This window comes from Sus scrofa, chromosome 6 (genome assembly GCF_000003025.6).
Source record: "Sus scrofa isolate TJ Tabasco breed Duroc chromosome 6, Sscrofa11.1, whole genome shotgun sequence".
Classification (NCBI taxonomy): Eukaryota; Metazoa; Chordata; class Mammalia; order Artiodactyla; family Suidae; genus Sus; species Sus scrofa.
This window is the reverse complement of record NC_010448.4, coordinates 110744311-110758858: the sequence shown is the minus strand read 5'-3', so window position 1 is coordinate 110758858 and position 14548 is coordinate 110744311. Positions and strand designations below refer to the sequence as shown.

The 14548-nt window shown below is 37.7% G+C and overlaps 1 protein-coding gene across 1 annotated transcript in view; it reads left to right on the top strand.

Annotated features, from left to right (window-relative positions):
- The window catches only part of SS18 (SS18, nBAF chromatin remodeling complex subunit), a gene marked incomplete at its 3' end in the record, with an annotated part of 78368 nt that overhangs the window by 30947 nt on the left and 32873 nt on the right, over nucleotides 1-14548 (top strand). The window contains 2 exon segments of the mRNA NM_001244804.1: nucleotides 563-716; nucleotides 5093-5314. Coding sequence (NP_001231733.1) covers nucleotides 563-716; nucleotides 5093-5314 — 376 coding nt within the window.

Below are 14548 nucleotides of genomic sequence, written 5' to 3'. Positions count from 1 at the left end.
CTATAGGAATAGTCGGCACAAAAATGTTTGGCTGAATCTTTGTGGTTTAAAACATTGCCTTTCCAACCCCCCCATAACTGTAAAATAAATCATATTTTGAACCTTCTGGTCCTTTTGTAGGTTTTTGTTACTATTTTTTTTCAGGTGAAATCCGTCATTAATAGTAAATATATCCAAATATATTAATAATGAAAGGAGCCTTAATTTTTTTAAACATAATTTAAATAACAATAGGAGGTACATAAGAAATCCTTACATATAAATAGTTTTTGTATAGAATGTTAAAACTTTTAATTTCCACTGTAAAGTAAAATATACTTTGTGCTGTTCTTTTGGTCTAAGGTGGTCAGATAATATATTCATGCTAATGATCCTGTCAAGTTTTTGGACATTTTAAACATGATGTTAATAAGGTCATGATTAAAACGCATTGGGATAAGTTGACATGCATTTGTGTTTTTGTTCTGTTCAATAGAATAATATAGGCAACTGTTATACCGTATGCATCTTTAATATATTAGTCTAACTGTTTTTCTTGTTTTCCTAAACTGTCTTCTTTCAGCCACCCACACAGAATATGCCTATGGGTCCTGGAGGGATGAATCAGAGCGGCCCTCCCCCACCCCCACGCTCTCACAACATGCCTTCAGATGGAATGGTAGGTGGGGGTCCTCCTGCACCACACATGCAGAACCAGATGAACGGCCAGATGCCTGGTAAGTTTTTCTCCTCTAAGACATTAACACCAGAGTTGCTTAGCAACTGAAACGACATGGGGGCTCAAGGGATACTAGATTGTTGATGACAAAACTGCTTTGAATGCCCCCGAGTACAAGCTCTCTTAGAGTTTGTTAGCTACAGAGCTACGTGACCTGTATTCAGTGTTTATCAGGCTGCCCTTGGGCTTTGATGTAGCTGACACACAGCATTCCTCTGATGAACAGAACTGGCTAAATTTAGTCTGTCTGAAACTATGCAATACAGCTGACTTTAGAAGCTTTTGGGGGAAAAAAGGCATTGTGCCATGGCTTAAGAATTAAAATCTATTTATAAAAATGTATTATAACATTTCCCTGAGTTTTGTATTTACTTAAAAATTTATTGATCTCAGACGTAGTATTGCTGGAAAAAACACATGGGGGAGGAAACAAAACAGTTCTAAAAGTGCTAATGTATTTAATATTTCCTCGTTGATCTACTGAAACTGGGTATGGATTTTTATGAATACCTATGTTTATAGCATAATATAAACATGGAAATTGATATTGAAGCAAAATTAAAAGCTGAGCTGTATCAGCTTTCTTATATAATGAACCATTTACTATTTATCCTTTTTAAATTTAGAGCCACTTAAAATGTCTTTCAGACCATTGGATGTTTACTTAGTTACCTTTGGCTGGTTGAATTTTTTAATCTGAAAAGTAGTTAAACTATTTTGTTTTTGTAATGTCAGCCACAACCTGTGCTCATAATTTTTGGAGGGGCATTTTCTACATTTGTATAAGAATATTTTTACTTTCTAAAGGCAAAGGTTATTTTCATTAGCAAAAAGAAAGTATTATACAAATAGCGACAGTGTGGGTAAATTAAAGTAACAGATCAATTTCTTTTGAAAATTAGTAATTAGCACCCTTAGGGTAGTGTCATCTTTGCTGATTGTGATTGTTGGTAGCATTGTTGTCCAGGGACTATGGGTGTAGAAAATGAAGCAGAAGAGAGCACAGAGTAAAAGAAGCCAGGTAGCTGGTATATAGGAGATTGGTGTGTGATTGGTTCTGTAAGAGGGTCATGGTATTTTGGTGGCCGTCTTCTATTTCCTGCCAGGGTTTCCATAGGTGAAGGCCTATGTGCCCCTCACTCCACATAGGGGTAGGGATGAAGACATAACTGCTTGTCAGATTGTAGTCAGAAGGAAGCTTCTTGCTCAGTCTACACTGAGGTCATCAGGACACATTATTTTTAAAACTGGTAGGGTAGTGCTAATGCAGGTAGGAAGTTAGGGGAGTCTTGTGACTTTCTGTGGTGGTACCTTTAATTAGGATTTTGACTCATCTTTTCCAGGTAACATTCAAGCCTAAAGCTGAGGAAGGCATTGAGCAGAAATATAATTAAATGTTAACATTATGTTTAGGCTTTTGTGTAAGGCCATCTGGAGTGAGTTGTAGTCTTTATGAGCCAGAAATTTTCAACCCATTATGACCTAGAATACTGTACTGAATTCTACAGAATTCTGTTGTCCAGAATACTGTGGAGCATCTAAAACAATTTATAGTTAGAGAGTTTAAATTAGGTGTAGGAGAAGTTGGAAGTCCAGTTACTTATATTGTTTTTTTTTTTTTTTTTTGCTTTTTGTTTTTTTGTTTTGTCTTTTTGCGATTTCTTGGGTCGCTCCCGCAGCATATGGAGGTTCCCAGGCTAGGGGTCCAACTGGAGCTGCAGCTGCCGGCCTACACCAGAGCCACAGCAACTCGGGATCCGAGCCTTGTCTGCAACCTACACCACAGCTCAACGTGGATTGACAACGCTGGCTTGTTAACCCACTGAGCAAGGGCAGGGATCGAACCCACAACCTCGTGGTTCCTAGTCGGATTCGTTAACCACTGTGCACGACGGGAATTCCTAAATTGTTTTTATTTAATAAGTTTCTTGCTATATTTAGCCAACATTTTTATACACACAACTTTGTTGTGAGCCACACGAAAGCCTGATATACACACAACTTTGTTTCTAGGATCTTAATTTCTGATTTTAGTTTTGTTTTTAATATTTTATAACTTAAGCTGTAGTGCTACTTTTGTGCTGTTTGATCTTGGTCAAATATCCTGTCAGTCTCAGGTTCCTTTTAAAAATTTTTTAACTGATTAAAAATTAAATAATATGGTAGCAAAATCAAAAGATATGAAAAGGCATATAGCCCTACCTACCTAGACTCTTTGTTCTAGATAGTCATTGGCCTCTAGTTATCCTTAAAACATATGCATGTATACATTGCTTTTTCTTCTAGTTTTTTAATAAAACAAATGGTAGCATACATTAGGTGGTGTTACATGTCTTTTTTTTTTTTTTTTTTTTTTTTAGCCTTTAAAGGTAAAGGATTTATCTTAGAGACCATGAGGATATAAAGATATATTTTGGAGACCAACCAGTATGCTTCATTCTTTTTGGTTACTGTATTACATTCTTTCTTTCTTTTTTTTTTTTTTTTTTCTCTATATGGCTGCACCTGGAGCACATGGAAGTTCCTGGGCTAGGAGTCAATTCAGAGCTGCAGCTGGGGCCTACACCACAACCATGGCAACACCTGATCGGAGCCACATGTGCAGCCTATGCTGCAGTTTGCAGCAATGCCAGATCCTTAAGACACTGAGGGAGGCCAGGGATTGAACCTGCATCCTTACAGAGATGATGTTGTATCCTTAACCCACTGAGCCACAATGGGAACTCCAGCACTCTAATTTATTTGTCCAGATCTCTTATAATGGAAGTATAAGTTATTTCTAGTCTTTTGTTATTAAAAATTATGCTATTTTGAATATGTCTATAAAATATAAATAAGTAAATAAATAAACTTTGCATCCATATACGTATGTACACAAAAATTTATGTATTTATAAGATAAATTCCTGGAACTGAATTGGCTAGGTTAAAGGTATAAGCATTTTAAAATAATGGTAGTTCTTGTCACATTGGTCTGTGTAGAAATAATACTTATTTATACATTTATATTCTCTCAACAAAGTATAAAAGTGCTTTTTTCTTTATACTATATTTGGAACAAACTTGATTTTTTCAAATCTGAAGGATGAAAAATGGGTCTCATATATATATTTTTTTTTTTCTTTTTTTTTTTTGGCTTTTTAGGGCTGCACCCGCAGCATATGGAGGTTCTCAGGCTTGGAGTCTAATTGGAGCTACAGCTGCCAGCCACATAGCCACAGCCACAGCCACAGCCACAGTAATGCCAGATCCGAGCCACATCTGTGACCTACACCACAGCTCATGGCAATGCCAGGTCCTTTAGACACTGAGCAAGGCCAGGAATCAAACCCACAGCCTCATGGTTGCTAGTCGGATTCATTTCCTCTGCGCCACAATGGGAGATCCAGGGTCTCATAGTTTTATTTATTTATTTATTTTTGGCTTTTTAGGGCTGCACTTGGGGCACATGGAGGTTCCCAGGCTAGGGGTCCAGTCAGAGCTGTAGCTGCTGGCCTACGCCACAGCAACAAGAAGTTGGGACCCAAGCCATGTCTGCCTCCTACACCACAGCTCACGGCATCACCAGATCCTTTACCCACTGAGCAAGACCAGGGATCGAACCGGCGTCCTCATGGGTACCAGTCAGATTTGTTTCCACTGAGCCATGACGGGAACTCCTGTGCCATAGTTTAAGATCTTTTATGGTTCTTGGTTTTTTGGCACACTTAAGAACCCCCTTCCATTCAAAGATTATTTTAAAAATTCCCCATTTTGAAGTATTCTTTTATGGTTCTTTGCTTTTTCTTTCTTCTTTTTTTTAATGTTTAGGTTTTTTATCATCTGGATTTATTTGTGGTAGAAGGAATGTGGTGGGGATCCACGCTGTATTTTTCTGGATGTATACTCCATTGTCACAGCATCATTTCTTGAATTATCTTTTACCCACTGATACTTAATATCATTGCCATATCATTTACCAAATTATGCATTTGGATCAGTTTTCAGACCGTGCTCTGGGATTATTGATCTCTTAATCAACTCATTTTTGTGTTAGTCCTACGATTGTTTAATTACTCTAGATTTATATGTTTTGGTGTCTTAAAAAGCAAGTCTTCCTTCATTATTCTTTTTTTTTTTTTCCCCAGAATGTTCCTAGCTTTTCACAAGTATCAGTTTCTTAATCTGTAAAACGAGAATAATAATGTCTACCTCACAGTGTTTGCTGTCATTCATATAAAGTATTTACTTTATGTGTTATTGGTTAAATACTCAAGTAATTGTTTGGCATTATTACTGTATTAATGCGAAAACTATGTAAAAGCTTTTTAAGGTATTTTCGTATAGATCATCTGTTTAACCTTCATCTTTTGCTTCTGATCGTTTTTCTTCAAAGGGCCTAACCATATGCCTATGCAGGGACCTGGACCCAATCAACTCAATATGACAAACAGTTCCATGAACATGCCTTCAAGTAGCCATGGATCCATGGGAGGTTACAACCATTCCGTGCCATCATCACAGAGCATGCCAGTACAGAACCAGATGACAATGAGTCAAGGGCAGCCAATGGGAAACTATGGCCCAAGACCAAATATGAATATGCAACCAAACCAAGGTAAGTAAGCTTTATATAATTTTTGACTAGAATTCTATATTAGCCTTTGAAAATCAGACAATTTTTTCAAAATGTTTGCTGATTTACATAAGTTTGAAGTAACAATCATATCCCTAGAAAAGGAACTTTGAGTTTGAAACCAACTTAACCTTTTTTCAACTTATTTGTTTTTAGGTCTTTTGGACAGTTTATTTGAGATTCTATATATTTCTTATTTATTTCTTTATTATTTTTAATTTTTTATTTTTGTCTTAGGGCCGTACCTGTGGCACATGGAGGTTCTCAGGCTAGGGGTTGAATCGAAGCTGTAGCCTCTGTCCTATACCACAGCCACAGCAACGCCAGATCCGAGCCACGTCTGCAACCTACACCACAGTTCAATGCCAGATCCTTTACCCACTGAGTGAGGCCAGGAACCTCATGGTTCCTAGTTGGATTTGTTTCCACTGTGCCATGATGGGAACTCCTGATTTTGATTTTTTATTTTATTTTATTTTTTTGTCTTTTTGCCTTTTCTGTGGCCACTTCCACAGCATGTGGAGGTTCCCAGGTTAGGGGTCCAATCGGAGCCATAGCCGCCAGCCTACGTCACAACCACAGCAACCTGAGATCCGAGCCACCTCCCAACCCACACCACAGCTCACGGCAACGCCGGATCCCCAACCCACCAAGCAAGGCCAGGGATCAAACCTGAAACCCCGTGGCTCCTAGTCGGATTCATTAACCACTGAGCCACGATGGGAACTCCTGATTTTGATATATTTATTTTTATTTATTTTTTATTTTTTTTTAAAGCTAATCAATGAGTACCCGAACTTTTGGTTAGAACTAGAAAATTGAGAAAATATAATTTTATCTTTGTATGTACACTCCTGATAAAACATCTAGGCTTTGGCTCATTTTGCTTGTGAGGGATATTTTAACTTCTAAGAATTTCCCTTTGTTGTTTTCTGATGCTGTGTCTCAGCATTAATGGTAATTTTAACATAATTTGTTAGGAGAATGTTCAGTGAAGGTGCTGCTATGTTCTTTTATTCTTAGAGTGGTGTGAAGTCTATTAATGTTTATTACCAGTCTCAGAGAATGAAATTGTTATCATGTTTGTCTTTTAAGTATTCTTGTGAATACTTAAATGATTAATGATTCCATATTTTTACACATTATGGAATGATCACCATGATAAGTCCAGTTAATAATAACTAAAAACCAGTAAGTGGCGCTCTCTTCTGCTAATTGCCTATTAAAACATTTGGCCTGTTGCCAGCCTAAAGCTATTTCAGTTACAAAATGTGGTGAGGTTAAGAGTATAAGAGAGAATTAAATGTATTTGCAGTTAAATTTTCTAGATTTTTGCTTATGAAAAACAAATCACCAAAGTACACCCAAATGAAGTTGATATTAATCTGTTGATGGTTATTTTTTATGAAATAATATATTTTGATTTTAAAATATTAAGATATTTTCTATAATTTTGATAAAATACACCAGAAGCAAAGAGAGATAACAGAACAAAAGTCAATGAATATAGTTTCACAAAACTGGCACTTGCTTCATGTTTTCACCCCGAACTTTGTTTAGTGCTGATGATGGAAAATTTTTTTTTTTTATTATGTCAATTAAAGTTTCAAAACAACAAAAAAATTCCAGTTAGTGGTAGATTAGAAGGGGGTTCAGATGTTTCTTCATAGTTCGATTACCAGGAAAGAAAGCAAGAAAATTGATAATGATGCTTACTGCAACTACGTTAATGATGGTACACTTCTTAGAAACTGTAGTTAAAGAAAGACAGGATGTGTGCAAAAATGGGTCTTGTCACAGCATGGTTTGATATGACATCATAAGATTTGAAAGAGAAAAAAAATACATGCAGCCAAGTGCATGTAGAAAATAGTTTCTGTTTTTGGAGAAAGGAGTTGAAGTATTTATAGGAATTTTTTGTTCAGAACAGAGGGACCAATTATTCTTTTTATGGTTTTAACTAAAATTTCTTTTGAGTTGTAATTGACATACAATATTAGTTTCAGGTATACAGCATAATGATTCTGTTTTTACACATTATGAAGTGATCACCATGATTAGTCCAGTTACTGTTTGTCAGCGAACAAAATTGTTAAATATCATTGACTGTTCACTCTGTGTATATTATATTCCCGTAACTTATTTTATAGCTGGCAAAAGTTTGTACCTCTTAATCTATTTTACCTATTTCATCATCTTCCCCAAACTGCCCCAATTGTTCTTTTTAGAAACATGTTTTGTTAATGCACAGTTTTTCCTCATACTATAGAAGTTATACTACTTTTTGCTTTGTTCTCTTAAGAAAATAGTATATAAAAATGACTGTGGAGTTCCCGTCGTGGCGCAGTGGTTAACAAATCCAACTAGGAATCATGAGGTTGCGGGTTTGATCCCTGGCCTTGCTCAGTGGGTTGGGGATCCGGCATTGCTGTGGGCTGTGGTGTGGGTCGCAGACGCGGCTTGGATCCCGAGTTACTGTGGCTGTGGTGTAGGCCGGTGGCTGCAGCTCCGATTGGACCCCTAGCCTGGGAACCTCCGTATGCTGCGGGAGCGACCCTAGAAAAGGCAAAAAGATAAAAAAAAAAAAAAAAAAAAGACTGTGTAGTAATTACTGCAGAAAAAATAATGAGAAATTTATATGAGGTTATAGTAGTACTTGCTTAAGTTTTAATATTCATTTTATTATAAAGTATTTCCTTAGGTAGTTTTATAAAAGTAATTACATATTTTTAGTTTTTTTCTGTTTTGATAATAGAAAAAAGTTGGAGACTACGTTTTAAATAGTTTTTCTTAAAGAAAAGCTTGAAAAATACCAAAATTCTATAAAAAGAAACATTTTTGACTTTTAACAATTTTTGTTAATGTTTGTTGAGATATTAGAAGTTCTTTGAGTTAATTTAGTTTTCAGGATATTGAAATCTTTTGGCTATCCCCATATTTCTATATACATATATCTGTGTCAAGATAATTAGAAAAAAATGTTAATAGTCACTTGTGATTTTTTTAATAATGGAATTTATTAGTCAAGGAAAAGAAATATCTGTGAGGTTTCTTTCTTTTTTTTTTAACTTATTTTTTATTGTTATTTCCACCAACAGACTTTTGAGATTTCTTAGATTAAACCTCTGTCAGGAGTTCCCATTGTGGTACAGTGGGTTAAGAATCCAGCTGCAGAACTGCAGCAATTTAGGTCCCTGGGGAGGCCCAGGTTCCATCCCTGGCCCAGTGGCAAAGTGGGTTGAGGATCCAGTATTGCTGTAGCTGCAGTGTAGGTTGCTGCAGCTGTGTGTAGGTCTCAGCTGTGGCTGGGATTCAATCTCTGGTCCAGGAACTTCCATATGCCAGGGTGCAGCTATAAAAAACAAAGCCTCTGTCAACTGACCAAAAACAAGAGGAAAAAAAAAATCCAGAGAATTTTTGTTTATTTTTAAAATTATTTGTTTGTTTATTTATTTTTTGTCTTTTTGCCTTTTCTAGAGCCAATCCCACGGCATAGGGAGGTTCCCAGGCTAGGGGTCTAATCCGAACTGTAGCCACCGGCCTACTCCAGAGCCTCAGCAGCACAGGATCCAAGCGGCATCTGCGACCTACATCACAGCTCATGGCAACACCAGATCCTTAACCCACAGAGCAAGGCCAGGGATTGAACCCGCAACCTCATGGTTCCTAGTCAGATTTGTTAACCACTGTGCCACAACGGAACTCCCAGAGAATTTTTTTTAAATGGAACAATTAAGTGGCAATTATTTAATCATATTGTCACATTAGTAATTTTTAATTATTTAACTGACATATTTGGGAATTTGATTTGATGATGTCATAGTAATTTTCTAAACAAAACATTGCAGGTCAAGATTTAGATGTTTTATTCTGGCAGTTTTGAAGTGGCTTTGTTTTTCGCCCTCTTCCTTTCTTCTTTCTCTCTCAGCTCTGAGAATGAAATTAAAGGGAAAAGAAGTATCTTGTCTAAAAATCTTGTCATTGTAATTTGAGAGTCTAACTGAAATTAATCTTAAGAATAGATATCTCATACACTTACAATTTATCATTTTGATTATTTAAAAAGAAAGAAGTATGGTGCTAATTTATACTCACAGTTCCAATATAAAAAGGCATATTGTGTACTAGGGTTATAGTTTAAAAAAATAGAATTGATGCAAAGATTAATATAACAAAAACATGTAGACCTACTACACAAAATATGTCATTTCAGAAAGTTGGCCCCAGGTGCTCCCATCGCAGCTCAGTAGTTAATGAACCCAAGCAGCATCCATGAGGATGCAGGTTCGATCCCTGGCCTTGCTCAGTGGGTTAAGGATCCTGTGTTACCGTGAGCTGTGGTGTAGGTCGAGATGTGGCTCAGAGCCCATGTTGCTGTGGCTCTGGTGTAGGCCAGCGGCTACAGCTCCGATGGGACCCCTAGCCTGGGAACCTCCATATGCCGTGGGTGTGGCCCTAAAAAGGCACACACACACTCAAAAAAGGGGGGCTATACAAAAAGTTAGCCCCATTACATTTACAGAATAATATTACTCTGTTTATGGTCGTTAAAAAATATTTAAGTTACTATTTTTTTCTTTAAAAAAATGAGCTTATATGACAATGGCTTTGTAATTGGTGCCTACTTTTAGTTGTACATGTTTTATCCCTATCTGTGAATTGAAAAGACAAAAACTAATTTTTTTTTTTTTTTTTTTTTTTGCTTTTTAGGGCCACCTCTGAGGCATATGGAAGTTCGTAGACTAGAGGTCAAATCAGAGCTATAGCTGCCAACCTTCGCCACAGCAACTCGGGATCCCAGACTTGTCTATGATCTATCTATACCACAGCTCATGGCAATGCCAGATTTGCGACTAACTGAGCAAGGTCAGGAATTGAACCTACATCATCATGAATACTAGTCAGATTCATTTCTGCTTTGCCACAAAGGGGAACTCCCCAAAGTGTTTTTTGGGTTTGTTTATTTTTTGTCTTTTTGTCTTTTTAGGGCCTCACCTGTGGCATATGGAGGTTCCCAGGCTAGGGGTCCAGTCAGAGCTACTACAGCTGCTGGCCTACACCACAGCCACAGCAACACCAGATCTGAGCCGCATCTGCTGCCTATACCACAGCTCACGGCAATGCTGGCTTCTTAACCCACTCAGTGAGGACAGGGATCGAACCCACAACTTCATGGATCCTAGTCAGATTCATTTCCGCTGTGCCACGACAGGAACTCCTCTGTTTTCTCTTATGAGGACTACTGCTTTTAGATTAAAGGTTTGACAAGTTTTTAATATTAATTTCTTTCTTAAATTGCTAGCAAAATGTAAACAGTCAACCCAGCAAACTTTCCATTCATTTTCACTATTATCCAGATTAAGTTCATTGATGATCAGTCTGAACTGTAAGACTGTTCAGATTGATTGCCATCTTATGTGTTGGATCTGCTCATTCATATAGAGAGCATCAACAACATTAGAATTCAAAAGCTCCAGAAAGGAAGAAGTTGGCCTCTTTTGTTCACACTGTTTTGTTCTGGTGCTCAGAACAAATCCTGAGGGTAGGCATACAAGTCTGTTTCTTCAGTGAATATGATTTGAAACCAAATGTTAAAGGATAACCTGGAAAGACAGAGTTAGTTCTTAAAGATGTTGCTTTAAGAGTCAAATTAGAATAGTAAGGCTTAATTGGCACAACACTGTAAATCAACTATAATTAAAAAAAAAAAAATAGTAAGTCTTTCTGGAGCATAGTAAGGCTTTCTGGAGTAACAGTTAAATTTGACAGAATCAGTATGTTTTTCATTCCCAGGCATTAGTTATTATAGCATTCCTCATTTAACACCATTTTATGTATTATGTGTTTAGATATAAAGATTTTCACAAATTCTTATATTTGTGTTAAAGCATGTATTTCACAAGTTCCAGGTATGGTTTATAATTCTTCAGAGCTAGATCCAAGACTTGGCCCCATAGATTATTGTGTGTGGGATCTTTGACTAAATTACTTAATTTGATGCATATAAAAATCCTAATTCAGCGGTTTGCATAGTTTATCAGTTGGGGAATGCCTGTCGTGGCTCAGTGGAAACAAATCTGAGTAGCATCTATGTGGATGCAGTCTTGATCCTCGGCCTTGCGCAGTGGGTTAAGGGTCTGGCATTGCTGTGAGCCGTGGTGTAGGTCACAGACGCAACTCAGATCCCGGGTTGCTGTGGCTGTGGTGCAGGCCAGCAGCTGTAGCTCTGAATTCAACCCCTAGCCTGGGAACCTCCATGTGTCGTGGGTATGGCCCTTAAAAAAAAAAAGACAAAAACCCAGTTGGTCAGAATATATGAGAGTTTTTTGGTAATAACAAAAATTTTGAGATTGGTTTGTTGGCTATTGCTTTTTTTTTTTTTTTTTTTTGTCTTTTTGCCATTTCTTGGGCCACTCCCGAGGCATATGGAGGTTCCCAGGCTAGGGGTCGAATCGGAGCTGTAGCCGCCGGCCTACGCCAGAGCCACAGCAACGCGGGATCCGAGCCGGGTCTGCAACCTACACCACAGCTCACGGCAATGCCGGATCGTTAACCCACTGAGCAAGGGCAGGGATCGAACCCGCAACCTCATGGTTCCTAGTCGGATTCGTTAACCACTGCGCCATGACGGGAACTCTGGCTATTGCTTTTTTAACTACAATATCTAATTTATTTCTGGTTTTATTTTGTTTGACTACTGTTAATAAAATCCTGGTTCATTCATCTCATAAGTTGCCGATGATAATAATATGATCTAGAGGCTTGACATTAGAGTAGCGGGAAATTTTTCTTTTAGTACTTTTTTTTTTTTTTTTTGCTTTTTAGGGCTGCACCCACGGCATATGGAGGTGCCCAGGCTAGGGGTCCAGTTGGAGCTACAGCTGCCGGCCTATGCCATAGCCACAGCAATGCAGGATCTGAGCCGCGTCTGTGACCTACACCACAGCTCATGGCAGTGCCAGATCTTTAACCTACTGAGCGAAGCTAGGGATGGACCCTGCAACCTCTGGTTCCTAGTTGGATTCGTTTCTGCTGTGGCATGACTGGAATTCCTCTTTTAGTACTTTTATTACGTAAATAGAAAGGGCAAAGGATATACATTTTTATATCTAGGACTGTTACATTTACTCTTAATGTTATACAGTGGTTTGTTATCTGATCCAAGCTATACCATGCAGATGTGCTTGGGATAAGCCTTGCCTTCAGTTGCACATATGTATTGTAGTAATGTATTTCCTTGTGTCTCTTTGTTATCAGTATGAGATCTCCCTCATTCTTTATGATGCCTGTGTAGGTCTACCTCATTTTTAAAATAATAGCATTTATTATACGAATATAGCATAATTTATTTAACAAAACCATATCCCCCTTTGATAGGTGTTTCTTGTCTTTTACTAATGCAAATACTTCTGGAGCAAACATCTTTGTATATATATCTTTGCATATTTGAGCTAAGATTTTGTAGAATCAATTGTAGAAATAAAATTGTTAGGTAAAATATATGAATACTTAAATAGCTTTACACAAAAGTTGCATAATATCACATCCTTAAAGGATATGAGAGTTCTTATTTTACTACATACCCAGTGGCAGTTGATCTTCTTCATCTTTGCTAAAGGAAAATTTTGAAGGAAAGATAGGAAAGACGTAATCTGGTCTAAATTTATATATTTTCGTTTGTGAGGTTGAGTAACTTCATATGTTTATTTACCATTTTATCCCTTTGGACTCCTAGACAAAATACGGCAGACTGGCTTTTAAATAACAGAAGTCTATTTCTCACAGTGTTGGAGGCTAGAAGTGTGAGACAGGGTACCTGCATGGTTGGATGAGGGCCCTCTTCCTGGTCTCAGGCTTCTCATGTTCTATGAGGTAGAAGGGGCAAGAGAGTTCTCCTACACCTCTTTTATGAGGACTTTAACCCCACAGTCACTTCTAAAGGCCTTACCTCCTTGCCGGGACCAGCTCAGCAGGATGGGGCTGAAGAACGGGTGCTGTGGAACTTAAGGAAAAATAGTTAACATAAAACAAGACACAGAGACATTTATCTTAAGTAAAGGTGGGAGCCAGGGACTCAAGGTCTCAGGGACCAAGAGCGCCGGGGAACTCCAGATCTCAGGGACCAAGAGCGCCGGGGAACTCCAGATCTCAGGGACCAAGAGCCCTGCCTCAAGAAACCACACTGCTTTTATTGTGAGATCAAGTGAGGAGTGGCTATGGGTGGATGATACAGGGTTTGTTTAGAAAGCCACTTAGGTGGTAAAGGGTTAAGCTCTTACTCTGACCTCTAGGCACATAACAGTTCTTAAGCTTAAGTCACTTATGCCTTTAGGTCTTTGCTCTTAAGCTTAAGTCATTTACCAGCACTGTGACTGTTTCTCCAAGAAGGAAGATGGGATAAAGTAAGACAAGAAGATGGGATAAAGTAAAGAAGGACAAGATGGAGTTTTCAAGGAAACATGTCTTGCAACACCTCCTCCCTCATACCTTCACTTTGGGCATTAGGATTTTGTCATATAAATTTGGGGGAGACACATTCAGACTGTAGCACTTGCTGTTTGCATTTTGTCTTTGAAGTCCCTCTTTGTGTCCTTTATTCTGTGGTTTGTCTGTTACTAATTTGAAGGAGATCTTTATAGATTGAGGCTATTACCTTTACTTAGCACACGTGGAAACATTTGGTAAGTTTTATGACATAGGACTTTAAATTTTTAAAATGGTTTGTTCTCAGAATTTTGAAATGGTAATGTTACTCTTATGAAAGTATAGTTATTTCAAATATAGTTATATCAGGCCTTTGGTCCAACATTTGGTATATTAGGGTCCAGATAGACTTCTGTAATAATTACTCATAAAGTACTTTGGAGGACTCAGCATGTTTCTTGCTGCTGTCTTGAAAGGTCTGAGACGTCTTCCCATCCCTTTTCCTTCCCTCCTCTCCCCTTCTCTCATATTACTTTATCAAAAATATGAACTAATTTTCAGTGAGTGCTCTTTAGTGCCATATACTGTGATGAAGTGTGCTTTATAGATCTTTTTTAAAAAAATTTTATTATAGTTGATTTACTGTATTATATTAATTTCTGCTATACAGCATAGTGATTCAGGTATACATACATGTATATACATTCTTTATCATCTTCTTTCCCATACGGTTTATCACAGGATATTGAATATAGTTCCCTGTGCTACGCAGTAGGACCTTGTTGTTTATCC